Below are 19,075 nucleotides of genomic sequence, written 5' to 3' on the forward strand. Positions count from 1 at the left end.
ACGCCTTCTCAGACAGTATCCGTTATAAGTTCTCTGTGGCAGATCTCTCTCTGACCATGAAATCATTTGAACAGGTACCTATAACCAAACACATGCCCATTAATATATATATATATACAGATAACTCATGGACATCCACAAGACTTCATTCAGACACATACATACCCTAGTTTCTGCACCCCAAAGAAGAAAAGATATAGATAGCCAACTCCAAAGAAATCAGAAGATTAGCGCTCGTTAATTAGGGTCAATATCCATGAGGAACCATATGGTTGTCTTCACCAAAAAGGAAATCCATAGAAATGTACGTACCCTGTAAAGCCCTTAATTTCAATCCACTGGGATATAGTAGGGAAATCGCAAAAGTGCCAAAAAAACATATGAACAAAAAACAATACCATGAGTCTCCTAGGAGAAAAGTATTTCAGTGCTTTTCAATAACCCAAGGTTCCTTCCCTTGCATCCGCAGGTACGGAAACCCCTGCCAGGAACTAAGCGCTAGTTGGGCAATGATAACAGGCAAATCAAATGAGAGCTTCCCCAGTAGAGCACCTCCAGCAACACTCTCCGCTGAACGGGGAATACTCACGAAAGGAAGTTAGCGCAAGTCCGCGCTTCGCTTCCCCTCCAGAAGGAAAGACAAAATGAAGAACGAGGAACTAGCCGCAGCACTACTCCTCGTAGACTGCAGGCTGCGGATCAAGGCACCGAGCACGTCCGTGCTTCGGTAAATGGCGTCTCCACGGAAATCCGAAGAAACTCCAGAGATGCAGAGCCGCTCTGCATCTGTACATCCGAAAACAGCAAAGAATCAAGTACAACGTTCCGTGCGTTGTGCGTGACTAAATACACTTCCTGTCTCCCAGAAGGACGGCCTTCTGGGAGTTGTAGTTCCGCCACTCAATGTAGGTGCGTATCTGCCTCAGAACCTGACAACTAGGGATCCTAGGCAATGTAGTATTGCGTCTTGCCTGCCTGCGGTCAGGACTCGGACAGTGTTCACGGTTGGTCTCAAATGCACCCGCGAACCGTGACATTGCCTGAACATATCTATTATGGTGGAGAAGTGTGGCTCAATGGTTAGAGCGGCAGACCCTGATGCAGAGGTCTAGCCCGGGACCAGGGTTCAATTCCCCGCCTCGGCGGGTCTTGGGCTCAAAATTCCACGGACCTGATAATTCTCGCCTCGGTGCCTATTCCAATCATGGAGTCCCACTCTGCAACTCTGGGCAATAGCTTGCTTAATCTCCACAACGGCCCCCACAACGCTAAGGATGCCTGGCCTCCACCTTGGGGGTGCCCAGGAGTGGACACCTCACAGGGAAAGCCAGGATGGGTTCCACAGCGGTATTCGTACAAGCGCCTTGAGACCCTTGCGGGTGAGTAGTGCGCTATACAAGTATCAATTTACAATTATAGATATATATATATATATTACCTACTGGCGGTCGCCAGTAGGTATATATAGTTAGGATTTTTTCTCTATGGGTTTTTTGAAAATTCTATGTCTAATAACTTTGGCGTTTGTGGACGGAATTGGCTGAAATTTTCAGGAAAATGGCACATTTTGTTTCTGAGCAGCCCCTGAAAATTTTGGGGGGGTTCGTCAAGGGGGGGCCGAGAAAAAAGGGGGGTCCCAAAACGCGTTTTTCCCATGTTAATTTCCATAGGGCGGTTGGCCTCACTTTTAGCCCGAACGGCTGAATGGATTTGCACGAAACTTGGCAAAATTGTAGGGACTGGTAGCCCGATGTGCCTTTTGTAGGTCTCAATATATGTGCTCCAGTGGATTTTGAGAAATTAACGTTTAAAAAAAGATATATATCTGTAACAGCGGACCGGTTAGCGCTCTGGTTCGCGGACTTTTCGCGCAACGGAGCTTTGTGAAGCGAAGCTGATTGGTTCTCCGGCGTCTGTCAACATTCCAAACAGTCCGTAGCGGCCGCCATCTTGTCTCTCGGTAGGATCGAGAGACAAGAGGAGGCCAAAGCGAAGGGGCAAATGACCATAAGGGGGCATAGTACATTGTCGCTCACCCCCTAGGTTTGATGTGGAGGTTTTAAAAGGGCCCCGCGGGGCAAAAAAAAATAAAAATAATAATAATCGAACAGCTGAATGGATTTGCACGAAACTTGGCAAAATTGTAGGGACTGGTAGCCCGATGTGCCTTTGCTAGATCTCAATATATGTGCTCCAGTGGATTTTGAGAAATTAACGTTCAAAAAAAGGTATATATCTGTAACAGCGCACCGCTTCGCGTACTTTTCGCGTTACGGAGCTTTGCGAAGCGAAGCTGATTGGCTCTCCGGTGTCTGTAAACATTCCAAACAGTCCGTAGCGGCCGCCATCTTGTCTCTCGGTAGGATCGAACAGCTGAATGGATTTGCACGAAACTTGGAAAAATTGTAGGGACTGGTAGCCCGATGTGCCTTTGCTAGGTCTCAATATATGTGCTTCGGTGCATTTTGAGAAATTAACGTTCAGAAACAAGATATATATCTGTAACAGCGCTCCGCTTCACGGAGATAAAATTATATGTGTATTACCTAGCTGTTGCTTTTGTTGATTATTTTTTATTTTTTTTTATTTTTTAAGGATTGTTTATTGTGTTTCATAATTTATTAAACTTTCTAACGCGGCGCGTCATATGACGCATTACGCGACAACGCAGGTCCAGAATATAGTCAAAATGTCTCCACCAACCAGCGGACGGCACACAACCCCTTTCAGCAGGCTAAATAGTTCTGTTAAATGACAACAGAAGGGACAGGCAACAAGAACCATCAGTCAAAGAGGGGAGGGCAAGTTCTTCTCTACCGGGTCACGTTGGAGCGCTACCGGAACTGATCGAATTGGTAGTCTACAGTGTTTCTGGATGTTTCAGACTGAAGCTGGCGTTAGCATGAGAGCACCACCATTTCGTAGCTCCGTCGTGGCCATTCCACGAGCAATCATGCTAGGCGCTCCCCACCAGAAGCCTGCGGGAGTCGGGGGCCCCCAAGACTTTTGTAGAATCTTCAAGGATGAGGGGACGCTTTCGAGAATGGAGCCCAAGCTCTAGCAGACAAGCGTCCGAGTTCCAAGGTGTCGCAGGCCCATTTAGTGGACCACGCCCAAATCTGAAGAGATGGCCGCCATTTTGAGAGTCCTGTGGCAGCCGCCTATCGCTGCACCGCAAGAGCGGGAGCAACTCAAGTACATGGTGAGCGAGACGCTGTAGTCGAAAGAGCGGGCGGTAAACAGCTGAATAGCGGAAGAGGCACAGTGTAGCAAAAGCGGGCTGAATGGCAAATGAAACGGAAAAGGGGTGCCCCACTACAGCGTGTCTTTAGGTGAAACGGATTGTGGGACAAGGTGAAGAATGGAAGAGTCACCAAAAGGAAAAAAGTTCCGCTTGACCCCGGGAGCCGGCCACCTATGTCGGGGGCGATCTCAGGCCACACCAGGGCAACACGACTTGGGGAGGGGGCCGGAGCCAAGCGCCCCCTCCGAGTCCGCGACATGACACCGTCCCTCGGGGGCCTCCGTCAAGCGGTTCAGGGTGGCACCGCATCACAACAGCCCCCACTTACTTTAAGAATAGTGAAGATGAAGCAATTGCAAATAGGCTTCAGACAATGTTACAAGCACTCCTCAAAACTTTGAACTTTCAGAGTGCATGAGTTGGGACAGCGAGGGGTGATTTGGTTTCTCGGATTTGGTTTCTCGGACTGTTTTTCTGGTCTCTCACCACTGGCATACTTTAACGTTTTCTTGTTTCTAGGACATTAATAGGTTTTATCATTACGTTATGTTATCGTTTCTTTGTTTGTTGTTTAATAAAAGTTCATGTTCATCAGTGGCCTACTGATTTTCGTTTTCCTATTTTTTTCTTTCCAGGTTGTTTCATGGTAAAGTTTCTGTTAACAGGATACAGTGATCACTTCGTTATTATTGCATATGTCCTTTTCACTAGGGGTGCTCTCTGGTCGGGCCAGATGACGTATCTCTAGTAAATGGTCCGGGTGAAAAAGGTGCATCAATCAGTGGGGAGTAGATAGGCATGACAGATTACAACGGGGGAGAAAGGTCCGCATTACGTACCCTTTCACTACTTGCAAAGATTTCCCTACGTTTATTTGCAAACAGGGAATACCTCCAAAAAGAACTAATTCCCAAACAGTCAATGTTCGGACAATCAATCAATCAATGAGGAATGAAATAGGTACGACGTGTTAAAGGCTTGCGTTACCTACCCTTCACTATCTGCAAAGGGAGAGAGAATATTCCTATTCTTCCTCGTTTGCAGGTAGAGAAGATCCTTAAGAGAATTAACTTCGAACAATTCAATGCTCGATTGAAAAAATCAACAAGGGGTACTGTGAACACAAATGAACGCCGCTTATGTACATACGCATTGCTATTTTCAACAGGTTGTTCCTAATGTTTCTATTTTAGCGAGGTCAAAAAGAGATCCCATTAGTGGCCTACTGATTTTGCTCGATTCCTTTTGTTTTTTTACACGATTTTTCGCTATCTGCAAAGACTAAACAGAGTATTGCGACTCTGTGCTTGTTTGTAAATAGAGAATGAACCAAAGAGAACAATCAATCAAATGGAGAGAGAAGCAGGCACGACGTATTACAAAGGGGGCAAAGGGCTGCGTTAACTACCCTTCACTATCTGCAAAGAGAGAGTACTCCTAATAGAAATGAGGGGTGGGGGGCAGCATTCAAAGCAGATCAGTGTGCATAAACACAAAAATGTTTTTACTTACCACGTACTTGACATTCGACAGCTTATGATATTTGCTATTAAAAAACCATTGAAATTCACTGAAAAAACCATAGGTTATAGACCATATATAGTTAGGAATTAGCATTTACAAAACCTTGAAAATTCACTGAAAAAACCATAGGTTATAGACCATATATAGTTAGGAATTAGCATTTAAAAAACCTTATTTTACTCACACAAAACCATTGAAATTCCATATATAGTTAGTTGCACTAACTATATATCGCGCACCCGCAATCCACTGCTGATCATGTCACATATTACATCATTCATGACATGGTCAGTGACATCACTGATGACATCACTGATGACATCTCAAATGACATCACTGATGACATCTCATTTGACATCATTCTTGTGCTAATACGATAAACCTCTTCAGACTCTAATATAACCTTAGATACACTCAGTGTAAACAGACACTCACACACTGCCACTTATCCATGGAGTTACTCACACACCCAGTCAGTCATGCAAAGAAACAATCTCACCTCCATTTCTTCAACTATACAGTTAAACACACCTTACTTATTGAAACATATACTAACACATATTTACTCTCTTATACAATCCCTGATACAAGTTCACAATGATCGATACAACCACTCACTCATTCAGTGGCTCTCATGCACAGTTATTTATATATGCCAACTCTCACATGTACTGTGTTTTACATATGTACTTACTATGACATGTAGCATTGAGATATCCATTCACTCATCAATACACTCATGCACACAGTCAACTGCCCATGTAGCTGTTTCCATATGCACTCTTGAACTCATACACCTAGTGAATAAACTGCTCACACATCTATGCATAGAGTCACACACCTTCCAGCCACCCCCACACAAACTCAATCTCCCATAGAAATACTTGGGCAACCAATTAATAACACATATAGCCTCTCGTATAGCTAATGATCAACACATGCAGCAGTTTACAGAACAACAGACATAATGATGCACAAATTAAGACAGTTTAGTCACTAACCCATGCATTCAGTGAGACACATTTAATCACTCACTCATACAGTCAGTCATGCACCTACTAAATCCTTCATCCAGACACTTATACATCCACTCAAGACATATTTTAACTTTACAGAAAAGTACAGTCACTGGATGTTGTCATCAGTGATGTCATCAGTGATGTCATTTGAGATGTCATCAGTGATGTCATCAGTGATGTCACTGACCATGTCATGAATGATGTAATATGTGACATGATCAGCAGTGGATTGCGGGTGCGCGATATATAGTTAGTGCAACTAACTATATATGGAATTTCAATGGTTTTGTGTGAGTAAAATAAGGTTTTTTAAATGCTAATTCCTAACTATATATGGTCTATAACCTATGGTTTTTTCAGTGAATATATATATATATAACAACCTTTCACCATCAGAGTGTTCGCGAATGGTACACGAAATCTCCACCTTTCTAATGTCACAGCTGAATAAGTCATCATCTCCCACTGTCTACATCATCTGGGGAGGCGACTTCAATATCCCAATATGCCCCAACTACAGAAACGGGAACTGCGGATTGCTTGACGAGACTGACAGCCCTCTGGCTCATTTCGCACACTCCATAAATGGGAAATCTTTGAACGAGAGTCTTTTTACCTTAGAGTTGGATTATGCAAACCAGCTAGTCCATCCACAAGTCGATTTTTCCCCAACATTTCATGGCAGGGGTTTGTCAAGCACAATTGATTTCATCCTCTGTTCACAGAGCCTGAGGGGCCAACTGCTAAAATTCTCCACAGGAACTGACATCAGTAGTGACCACTTTCCAAACAGAATTTTAATACAGCCAAAAACTGTTTCAATATATACAAACGCTAGAAGCCTTTTAACGCAAGAATCCTTAAAATGGACAAAGTGAACGGGTTCTCAGTAAAGTGGGCCAAAATAGATCCTGACGCAGTAACAGAAAAAATTCTCAAAAAAGCAAAGCTCTCAGTAAATGATTGTCTAAACCCCAGGTCATCGCCCCAAACAGTGCTGGACAGCTTCAGCAGGATTCTGATAACAATAAAAGAGGAACTAACCCGCACAAAACAGTGTAAACCATCGGCCGAGGGCTGGTTTAACCCTGGGTGTCGGAAAGCACTCTCAAACCTCAAGGCAGCCCTCCGGACAACCCCGAGGAACCTCTCTGAGATATCCAAGTTAAGAAAACTCTACAAGGATGAAAGGGTAAAACGCACCAAAGAAATTAAGGCGAACTTGTGGCTACAACTCCATGACAGCTGTCGATCAAGGGACAGTGGTCACTTCTGGCGAGTTGTGAAATCTCCCTTCCTGTCAGACTCGTCGTCAGTTCAACATCTTGACGTCGCAGTGACAGCAGAAGAATGGGTTGCTAATTTCTCGAGAATCTTTGGCGGTTCTCAAACAAATCTTACAGAGGGGGTCCCTTCCCCAGACTCCACACAGACGCCAAAGATTTTCCCACTAAACATCTGTTTTGAGCATGGTGAGGTGGTCAGAGCCTTAAAGGCGTCAAAATCAGGTAAGGCCCCCGGCCCAGACGGGGTGCCGGTGGACGTTTTTACTCACAACATCGAGCTCTGGTCTCCACTCCTCACCCAGGTCCTGGCCGCAGTAACATCATTAGGTCTTATTGAATCATGGTCCTCATCTATTCTCCTCCCCATCTTCAAAAAGGGCGACCGGAACGATCCAGTCTGCTATAGACCCATCTCCCTCTTGGACTCCCTTGGTAAGGTAGTAGGACGAGTGCTACTGGTACGTCTTCAAGAGTGGGCAGCATCAAAGAAAATCATGACTGACCTCCAATTTGGGTTCCAGGCGGGTCTTGGGACTGTGGAGCAGGCCCTGAATCTGGCTCTTTTGATCGGAAAGTATGTGAGTGCCAAGAAGGGCCATCTATTCGTCATATACGTTGACCTCAGTGCAGCGTTCGACTGTGTACAGCACTCTAAACTTTAGGCCCTGCTTGAGGAAATGGGCGTTGATCCCGCTCTCACTGCATTCTTGCGCGAACTATATTCAAACGCAATGGCGAGAGTAAGATACGGGATCAATGGAGAACTTTCCCCCCATTTCCAAATCAGACAGGGGGTTAGGCAGGGTTGTGTACTGGCTCCCTTCCTGTTCAACTTGTACACCAACGGCTTGGAGGCAGCCTTGTTAGAAGGGAGCCAGGACCTCCCACAAATCAACCATCGTCCCATACCAACACTATTATATGCGGACGATTCTGTCATCTTCGCTAGGACACTGACCCAACTTCAAGTACAGCTCAACAAGTACTGTTCCTATATGGATTCTTTGGGCCTCAAGGTCAATATTAAAAAGAGATTTGTAATGCACCTAGGACCAAAAATAAAGAGCCCCAAACCCACTTTTATTAACAAGACTAAGCTGGAACGAACCAGTGTTTATCCATATCTGGGTATCTTGGTGGACGATTCTTTGAGCTGGCGGCAGACTGTGGCAAGCAAAAAACTGCTCTTCCAGAGAACTATATCAGCCCTAGTTTCTTTTTCAAGGAAACTGGGGAAACCAGCCCCCCCAGAACTACTCACAATTTACTACGCTAAATGCCACAGTGTGGCTACGTATGGTGCAGGGGTCTGGGGCTACGGTCCAATAAACCCACTACAAACAGTTGAAAATGGGTTTGTCAAATATTTGCTGGCCTTACCAACCAGTGCACCAACTTATGCCTCGCTAGCAAATTAGGTATGGATTTTATCACGGACACCATTCGCTGCCAACCCTTGCTTCTGTGGCACCATATATGGTCCAAAGAGGAGTGCCACCTAACACGCTCATTAATCTTGGTTTGCACTGCCCTTGACAACTGGGAAAAAATACCCTGGCTAGTGTACATAAGGAACTTCAGCCGGGATATGGACCGCAGTAACTTTTTTCTGGACCCCTCCAGCATGGGTGACATCTCGAGGAAAGAACTTAAAAAGCTGTGTCTGAGCCATTTAAGAGCTCTTCGATGCTCGGTAGAACTGGCAAAACCTACAAACTCTCAAATCATTGCTGTTCAGACCCATCTGGGCATACAACCATACCTGACTTTTTACTTGAATAATTATGAAAAGTACCTCCTTACGAGGTTTTGTTTTAATTCCTTTTTCAGGCTTGTCACTTTTCCACATGTTCAAAATTGGTCCCCTACAACCATCCCCTGTCCTTGTGATGATCTTTCATCTCAATCAACAATTCACATTTTACTTTTCTGCAAATTTTATTCTTTTCCCAGAAAGGTTTGGATTTTGCCCCTTCTCAGACTAATAGGCCTCAGATCATGTCGCCCTGCATACCTATCCTTGCAATCTCTGGAGTCAAGTTTTATCGCGAAGTCCATAGACAACTTTCTAAAAGCTTGTATTAAATACCGACGTAACCACGAGTAATCAATACTTTTAATTAGTGTTCTTAAATTAAATGTGTTTTCTTTCTTGCTTCATATCTTGTATGAAATATGATTGATTTTCCTTGGAAACGTTTTTTATCAAATGTATAAAATTTTAATTGTCTTTGTACTTTTTATGGTTGCAAAAACAAGTGGTAATCGAATAAAAGTTTATAAAACAACAACATATCTATTACATATTGATTTAGAATTAAAATAAATATTTGAAAGAAGTAACCTATTTATAGCACTCACCTATCTTGTGGATCATCTGCACCTTACTCATGGGTCCTTTAATACACTGTTGCAAAAAGAACAATTGATGGACAGGATGTAGAACAATGTCATACATTCACCCCAGTACAAAAATCTGGGCCTAAATCCATCGTTTTTTTCCTCACCATGCCATTCCAGTTTGGACCCAGCCATATACAAATCAGTCTTCACCCTGCGCCCAATGGGAACAGTTCAGCCCGAACTGCCAGGCCAGGTCCTCCCTGGACTGGAAACAAGCATCCTAGGACCGGTTTCGGGCTTTCAGCCATCATCAGCCAGGATAGCTTGACTCCAGTGGCATGGAGAGCACGGGACTCACGCCTGAGCATACCCGTCTCACTCGGGGTGGCAAATGCAAAAAGAACAATTGATGGACAGAATGTAGAACAATGTCATACATTCACCCCAGTACAGAGATCTGGGCCTAAATCCATTGTTTCTTTGCTCACCATGCCATTCCAGTTGGGGGCTAGCCATATGCAAATCAGTCTAGACCCTGCGCACAATGGGAACAGTCCAGCCCAAACTGCCAGGCCAGGTCCTCCCTGGACTGGAAACAAGCATCCTCGGACCGGTTTCGGGCATATGGCCAGGTTTAAAGCCGGCCATATGCCCGGGGGCATATGCCATAGGTCATATGCCCCGAAACCGGTCCTAGGATGCTTTTTTCCGGTCCAGGGAGGACCTGGTTTGGCAGTTTGGGCTGGACTGTTCCCATGAAGCACAGGGTCAAGACTGATTTGCATATAGCCTGGTCTAAAATGGGGTGGCATGGTGAGCAAAAGAATGAAGGATTTAACCCAGATCTCTTGACTGGGGGTAAATGTTTTGATTTGTTCCGCATTCCGTCCATTAATTGAGTTTCTTTTGTTTTCTCACCCTAAGTGCACCGGGTATGCCCAGACTTGGGCCCCGGGCTCACTGTGCCACTGGAATCAAGCTATCCTGGCTGAAGAGGGGTTAAACCCCGAAACCGGTCCTAGGATGCTTGTTTCCGGGACAGGGAGGACCTGGTTTGGCAGTACGGGCTGGACTGTTCCCATGAGGCACAGGGTCAAGACTGATTTGCATATGACCCGGTCTAAACTGGGGTGGCATGGTGAGCAAAAGTATGATGGATTTAACCTAGATATCTTGACTGGGGGTGAATATTTTCATTTGTTCTGCATTTCGTCCATCAATTGTGTGTCTTTTGTTAATTTTTGTACAGTAACACATTTTTTGCAGTACTTAGATATGTCAGTCTTAAAGTGTTATATAACAATATTGTATTATTTTTTACCACTGTTATAGGGCTTAGAGACCATGCACGTGCAAAGTGCCTCTTTGGTGCCCCTGGTAGGTTGCAGCTTTCAAAATTTGACTAATGTCAATTTACTTGGATGGAGGCATCAACATTTACCAACCTACGTCTCAAATGCAGGGTTCAGTCTGTTGAAAATTCCTTTGTTTATTTAATCATCCAACAAGTCTTTTACTGATCATTTGCATTTAACTTGTAATTATGCAACATACCAAACCATGTGCTTGTCTATGTACTGTGCGCTGTATTCTAAACCACAAAATGCTTACTATGCAGATGTACTCCAGTGCCTAGGAGTGCAGTTGGTGGCATGAATCACTTTACACTAACCATCCAGTGAACTGAAACAAGCCCTTTCTGCAGCCTTTTTTATTAGTAATCAGCCAGCCTGTTATTATGTGCGTGTGTTTTTTGGAACTATCTCTGGGGTGGGGAGAGGGTGAAGATTAAAGGGTGAAGGGCAGCTGAAACTAAGCGGTCACATGGCCTTGCAAAACAATGGAGACCATGGAGGGTTTTGTTGATGTACTGTGTGCGGTATTGTAAACCACAAAATGTTTCTATACAGATGCACTCCAGCATCTAGGAGTGCAGTTGGTGTTATGTGGTGCCTTACAATGCTATCCAGTGACCCGAAACAATCCCTTACTGCAGTCTGTTTTATTAGTCACCAGTGAGCCTTTTATGACCTGTTCCTGTTTTTTGTAACTATCTCAGGGGTGGGTAGAGCGGTGAGAATGAGTGAGTGAAGGGCAGCTGAAATTCAGCAGACATGTGACATTACAAGGCAATGGAGACCAAGGAGGGGATTGCTGACTTGCTCACTCTCTCCCCGCGAATGCTCTCCTGGTAAATGAAAAAAATGTGGAGTGGATGAGAGCAATTTCATGATGGTCAGAGAAGCACAGGGCAAGCAGACATGGGGGCGTGGGATCGAGAAAGCGACAGAGGGAGGAGGGTGGTTAGAGGATCGCAATGCGCTGGGAGTGAGTGAAAACACAACCATTCCTAAGGTGGGGTCTTAGAGAAAGAAAAAAGGAGTTCCTAAAGTTGTCATTAAATGAAAGGAGAGGATTGATAGTGGTATTTGGTCCCTACTCCCGGGGAAGGCTAAACACAGAAAGAGTCATTGCGAATGCATGCAATGGATAAATCAGGAGAAATATTAAGAGAGGAACAATGGAGCCGGCAAATGGCAGCCTATACAACATGCGCACTGTCTGAGTCCTAGAACACGGCAGGCCTGTCTCCCAGGCCATTCCGCTTCTGCCAGGATATCCTCCTTTGAATTTTTCCCTCACAGGCCTGCTTGCTACTGCCTGAGAGACTGAGCGGTAGTCCTGTGTCATAATTGGCCTGCCCACTTCTGCCTAGGGCACCGCTCCTCTCTGAAACAGGCTCACCGGACCAGCCAGTGCATCTTTGCACTGCCTGCCTCCATGCTGCGCTCATAATGCTTCCAAACCTGCACTGTTCCCCTCGGTCTCAGGAACGACCTCCTCCTCCGCTGGCAATAGGTCGACCGCCTTTGTGTCCAGGAGCCCAGCGTAGCCCAGACACTACTGCTGTCTGATGCCCCAGTACTCTGGCCATCTTGCTTCTTCTGCAGTCTCTTGCTTGATTTTCAGGCGCACCTTCCAGCGAGGCCTTTCAGCCCTGCAGGACTGGCCCACCGGGAGTGTTTCACCCTCTTCTGCCACCCCACAGGCACTCTGAGTTTCTTTCCTACATTAATTTTAGGCAGCAAGCAGAGCAGACCAAAACCTCCACTACCACCACCCCCCACTGACCTCTGGGACGAGCGCTCCGTGGGACTCATGCCAGGAGTTTTGGCTCTGACCTCCCTTCTGCTTCTAAAGTAAGCAGCAAAAACAACTTCTGCTTCTAAAGTAAACAGCAAAAACAACAGTTGATCGACAGAATGCAGAACAATGTGATACATTCACCCCAGTACAGAGAACTGGGCGTACATCCATAGTTGTTTTTTTTCACCATGCCATTCCAGTTAGAACCCAGCATTATGCAAATCAGTCTTGATCCTGTGCCTCATGGGAACAGTCCAACCCGAACTGCCAAGCCAGGTCCTCCCTGGACTGGAAACAAGCACCCTTCAGCCAGGTAGATCAAGCTGGACAGGGTCAAGACTGATTTACATATGGCTGGGTCCAAACTTGGGTGGTGTGGTGAGAAAAAGAATGATGGATTAAACCCAGATCCTTGTGACTGGGGGTGAATGTCTGCATTGTCCAGCATTCCGTCCATCAATTGTTTCTTTTGCTTATGTTGCCCTAAGAGGGAAGGATATCCCCAGACATGGGTCCCGTGCTCACTACACACTAGATTTAAGCTAGCCGGCTGATAAAGGGTGATGCCCTGACACCGATCCCAGGATGCTTGTTTCCGGTCCAGGGAGGACCTGGCTTGGCTGTTTGGGCTGGACTGTTCCCACAAGGAACAGGGTGAAGACTGATTTGCATATGGCTGGGTCCAAACTGGGGTGGTTTGGTGAGTAAAAGAATGATGGATTAAACCCAGATCCTTGTGACTGGAGGTGAATGTCTGTCTTGTCCAGCATTCCGTCCATGTTTCTTTTGCATATGTCGCCCTAAGTGGGAGGGGTATGACCAAACGTGGGTCCCGTGCTCACTACACCACTGGATTCAAGCTAGCCTGGCTGATGAAGGGTGATGCCCTGAAACCAGTCCCAGGATGCTTGTTTTCGTTCCAGGTGGGAACTGGCTTGGCAGTTCGGGCTGGACTGTTCCCACAAGGAACGGGGTCAAGACTTATCTGCATATGGCTGGGTCCAAACTGGGGTGGTGTAGTGAGCAAAAGAATGATGGATTAAACCCAGATCCTAGTGACTGGGGTGAATGTCTGCATTTTCCAGCATTCCGTCCATCAATTGTTTCTTCTGCATCTAAAGTAAGAAGGGCGTCCAAGACCCACTTACTCTGCTCACTCGCCATAACACTAATAAGGGTCCTAATTTTTATAAAAAACTTCTGAGCACCGTTTGAGCCACGTGTTGAGAAATACTTTCAAAACTAAATGGTCCATTCTGACCCAGGTATTAAGAAATATATTCAACAATAAACAGTCACATCAAAGACAGGCCGCTTAAGTATCTAAGCCCACCTCGCAAGTGTGCCTGCCAATAACTGCTCCAAGGTCCCCAAGACCCTGCCACCTGCCTAAAAAGCCTGTGGGTGTAGGCTCAGCCCCCGAAGCCCCCAAACTGATGTGGAAAAATAAGTGACACTCCCCCAAAAAAAAACAGTGGGCCCCGCAGGCAACCACAGGCTCAAATTAGGCACTGCCTCTTGAACAGAAGTGATGTGATTCTTGGAAGAGGGAGTGGTACTCGTCTCATGAGCAGCAAAGTGTGGTCACCAGCCCGCAAGCCAATGAAAGAGGAAGTGGTTGCAGCTGCCATGTAATTGAAGCATAGTACCAATATTCCTCATTGGCAAAACTTGCGTTCCATCTGTTCAACATTGGTCTCAGAGACCATTGACACTGCCAGTACTTGTTTCCTTCAAACGTCCTTGTTTCCTTTAAGACTGAAGGATGTTTTATCATTTTCTGTATGCTTTGACTTTCTGTCATAGGAGATGGCTTACCGATTCTTTGAGAGAAAAGAACATTCAAAACTCTATGAAAAATACATGATTCGTGAACCAGATGCCGTGCTAAGGATGATCCTTTCCTTCCTGGAAGAGAAGGTAAGAAAAAATAACTGTAAGCTGGTGGTTATTAAGAAAATGTTTAACATATACAAATATTTTCATAGCGAGTTTCTGTGCACAAGTCAGAACTGTTGATGGGGTATTATTAGCTGGCCCGTCCGAAGAGCATGGAGATTTGCAGTGGGGTCAGTATTTACCAGGCCCCACACTTTTGAGATTCCTGCACTCGTGTTGCAACATTTGTTTATAGATTTTTTTAAAGCAAGCCTGCTCTGGTACTAGTTTAAATGACAAGTCACTTAACATGTCGAGTAACACTAGATGATACATACCACCTATTGGAAATGCTGCGTTTTTAGGTCTCGCACCTGCGTCGCTGCAAGACTCTATTGTAATCAGTTCTGCTTACAAGGAGCCAAGGGAGACAGGCGACAAGAGATGTGCACGCGCGCGTAAACGGATCAAGTCGCGCACGCTTCCTGTCTCCCATGGCTCCTTGTAAGCAGACACACAGGCACGCACGCACACACACACATAGAGAACCCTCCAGCCCCCCCGCCGCCGCGCATACACACACGCACGCACACACACATAGAGAACCCCCCTCCTCCCCACCGCGCGCACACACACAAACACACAATATACAGAAACTGGAATTCCTCATGTCGCAGGTAGCGACACACAATTGAAATGACGAGCACTCTTCGTTATCACTAACCTTTCATGTGACGTCTTAACTTTCCCTGCCGGTTTTGTGCGTCTACGTCCAAGCGATAGTGAATGCGTGCTAGGATGCGCGCATGCGCTCCGTTCTTCACGCTTCCGTGTAGTGAGGCACGCGCAATGAAGTATGCTATGTCGCTGGCGCTGCCAGACCATGGATGTGCGCATGTGCATTGCGGTTCCTAACGGGCACGGGTTCGAAGGAATAGGGTAACATGTCTCGCCGGGCCCTGAGGCGGCTGAAGGGTGAAGTGCGGGTTCAGGAGCCACTCGGTTCTGGGGACCTGCCGCCGGGGCAAGCTGAGCAAGAGGATGAGGAGGAAGAAGCGGATGTCCCTGTACGGAGTAAACACAAGAAGGGCAAGAAACTTCTGCAAGAGAGAGAAGGCACCAACCTGTTCGAGCTGGTGAGAATGTCCAGCACATTCCAGTCATGGGTTGAAGTGGTGCTACTGGGTGGAAGAGGGCTCTGTCCCAGTCCACGTTGGGCTGATCACGACTGGGGATAATGGGGACGTATACTGTAAGCTTGTATGTGGACATGGCACTTTACATGAAGGGGCAACAATACGTGTCTAAAGGGATCGATAGCACTCTGAGTTGGGGAACTGGTGGCAATCGGAGAACTAAAGTTGTCATTATACTTCATGAGGAGAAGCAATATGACAAAAGTTGGGACCAATGCTTTAAATTGACCGGTACTGTCCGGTACGGAGTACCTGCACTTTTATATTTTGAGAGGGAGAGTACCTGCACTTCCAACGAGAAATGCTATACTTTTGATTTCAGATTACCGGCACTTCTCAGAAACAAGCAGGTACTCTGGTATAGAGTACCTGCACTTCTGTTTTTCCATTTCATGCACTGGTTGGGACACCCTCGAGTTACCATATGTCAAGCTTGACTAGCTTATCCAGACTTATCTTCGCATTGTGATATCTACATTTTAAAAGGGAATGCAAAACTACAGGGACCAAAATGCAAAGTAAAACCCAGTACCTAATGCCTTACTCATGCCTATCATGGCGTTCTAAGAGAACTTTGAAGCAGCTTTTAGACGGCGACAATACTGACTGGAGAAGGTGTACAGATGAGATCAAAAAAACACATTGTGGTCATACATATATCTATGTAGACATTGTGGTCATACATATATCTATGTAGGGAGCTGCATTATTTTTAAACCTGTGACTACTACTGTGTTTTTAATTTGTATTTTGCACTCGCTCTAAAGCTCATTTTGCACATTGCCTTGGTCGCTGCAGGTCGGCGCAGGACAGCAGAACGCTTGCTGTCTCTGCCCGGTCCCGATTCTTGCCGCCATTCCCTGCTCGAGGGTCACGCCCACCTCGGGTGGCCACGCCCCCCCCCCCTCTACATAACATGAGTTTCAGTCGGAAGCGCAGCGGACGAGCGCAGCGGGCGCGACGATTGCGCGCCGAAGGCGCGCTTAAGGCAAGCTCGTCTGCGCTCGTCCGCGCCTCGGACGCAACCGGGGCAACCCTCCCAGCCTTGATTTCCCCGTCGGTCGCCCCCCCCCCTCCCACATCTGGCGCGCGAGTCCCTTCTCCGTCTTCGAGACTTCGCACACCAGGGTCAGTTGTCTTTTCTGGACACCGCCTTCCCCTTGCAAGAGTTCACCAGCAGGGGCCTTCTCACATGTGGCCTCCTCAACGTTAGGTCACTACCAAAACATGCCAGTGAAATCCAACTGCTTTTCGACGTCCACCATCTTGACGCACTATTCCTAACTGAGACCTGGACGCATGCAGACTGTAACATTGACCTCGGTCTGGCCTGCCCTCCAGATTTTAAAATACTGCATCTCCCCAGGCCAAAGGGCCGTGGTGGGGGAGTGGGCGTCATATATCGAGCATCCTGGTCGACTACTACTCTGGATATCGACCCGGTTGCCGGAACGGAACTTCTTGGCGTTACTATTAACTGTCACTACGGGGACACAGTAACGGCCATTATCTGCTACCGCCCCCCGGGGGTTTTCAACGCCCAGCAGCAACAATCGTTACTTACTACTTTTTCTAACCTGGCATCCTCCCACCGCAAACTGATCATTCTCGGAGATTTTAATCTCTGGCCCAACGGCAACCTGGATAATGCTCTGCACAACCTACTGCTCTCCTGCGAGGGACTTGGCCTCTCACAACTGGTTAACAAACCCACCCACATTGCCGGGCACCAACTGGATTTAATTTTTGCCTCTTCCCAGTGGGTTCACCTAGGCGACATCCTGCCCTTGTGTTGGACCGACCACGCACTTGTTAAATTTCACATCTCTTGTGATAAAACCTCTAGGCCCCTACGTGGCACTACTCCAGAGTTTCTGTATAGAAACTGGAAAGCCCTTGACACCCTCAGAGCGGCGGGCTCTGTATTCAATGTGGAAAATAGTTTTTCCTCCAACAATTCTGTTGAGAACAGCTTCAAAGCCTTCTCCTTAGCAATCACATCCATCGTTGACTCTCTTGCCCCTTTGAAGAAAGGAAAGGTCAAAGGCAGAGTTCCTGCTCCTTGGTTCAACGACTCTCTAAAATCCCTTAAACTAGCTTGCAGACAATCTGAGAGGAAATGGAGACAAGGGTACTCGGAGTCAAACAAAGCCATCTGGAAAAGCCATCTCCTTGCATACAAAACTGCCATTACTCAGAGCAAAGCCAACTATTTTTGCTCAATGATTAGTAATGCCCCCAACAGCTCCAAAAGCATATTTCAGATCCTCAGAAACCTTACCCACCCTGATTGTGTCTCTACAACTACCCTTCCTACCCAAGCCCTCTGTGACAACCTTGCGTTGTTCTTCAAAAACAAAATTGACACCATTATCTCTAATCTGAACTCCTCCCCCCCCCTAGGGGGCCCCATTACATCTAGATCCGGTACTAGCGATCCCACTCCGGCGCACTCAGATTTTCCTTTTAGGAAAAAACTGCGGGAGTTTCCCCCTATCCAAGCTCCAGAATTTGAAAGGCTGGCTCTTGGGATCACCTCCGGTTCCCCCCTGGACCCAGTACCTCCTAAAATTTGGAAGAGTTTTGGTACCGACCTCTTTGACACACTACGCAGGATCTGTAATCAATCTTTATACTGCGGACTTGTGCCTTCCACCTGGAAGGAGGCCCTTATCACCCCATTGTTAAAAAAACCTTCCCTGAACCCTGATTGTCTGTCCAATTACCGGCCTATTTCCCTTCTGCCTTTTCCTGCTAAAATTGTGGAGCGCTGGGTAAGCACCTGTCTCTCCACCTATTTGGAGGATAATCAGATCCTGGACGACTTTCAGTTCGGCTTCCGCCCTGCCCACGGGACCGAAACAGCTGTCCTGACAGCTATGGAAGACCTTCGTATGCGTGCAGACAGGGGCCAGGCAGTAGCCTTGATCCTGTTGGACCTGTCTGCCGCCTTCGATACGGTCAACCATGGGGTCCTGCTGGAACGACTCCAGGCAGCGGGGATTGACGGCACTGCCCTTCTCTGGTTTCACTCCTTCCTTCGGGACAGGAGACAGGCGGTATCTCTTCCCCCTTATCAATCCACGTTCACCCCTGTCTCCCACGGGGTGCCCCAGGGCTCCTCCATCAGCCCCATTCTTTTTAATGTGTATCTTAGACCTCTGATCACGTTAATAAAGGCACACGGGTTAAAAACAATTAATTATGCAGACGACACCCAGCTCATTCTCTCTTGGGAGGGAGAAGACTCTACCCCCCTGGCAGCCTTTCACGACTGCTTAAGGGAGACGGCTGGGTGGCTACTCACTAACTCGCTGCAATTTAATTCCTCCAAAACGGAGGTTCTGTACTGTGCGGGAAGCCGCATTCCCCGGCAATTCCCCTGCGATTTCTGGCCCCCGGAATCGACAGATAAACCTCGGCCAGTTACATCGGTCC

General features: G+C 46.7%; 1 protein-coding gene across 1 annotated transcript in view; it reads left to right on the top strand.

Moving 5' to 3' along the window:
- LOC144824808 (putative methyltransferase DDB_G0268948) overlaps nt 1–19,075 on the top strand; it is a 529,359-nt gene that overhangs the window by 24,550 nt on the left and 485,734 nt on the right. The window contains exon 2 of the mRNA XM_078683810.1: nt 14,370–14,483. Coding sequence (XP_078539936.1) covers nt 14,373–14,483 — 111 coding nt within the window. The 5' untranslated portion in view covers nt 14,370–14,372. The remainder of the gene's footprint in view (nt 1–14,369; nt 14,484–19,075) is intronic.

This window comes from Lissotriton helveticus, chromosome 3_1 (genome assembly GCF_964261635.1).
Source record: "Lissotriton helveticus chromosome 3_1, aLisHel1.1, whole genome shotgun sequence".
In the NCBI taxonomy this organism is placed as follows: Eukaryota; Metazoa; Chordata; class Amphibia; order Caudata; family Salamandridae; genus Lissotriton; species Lissotriton helveticus.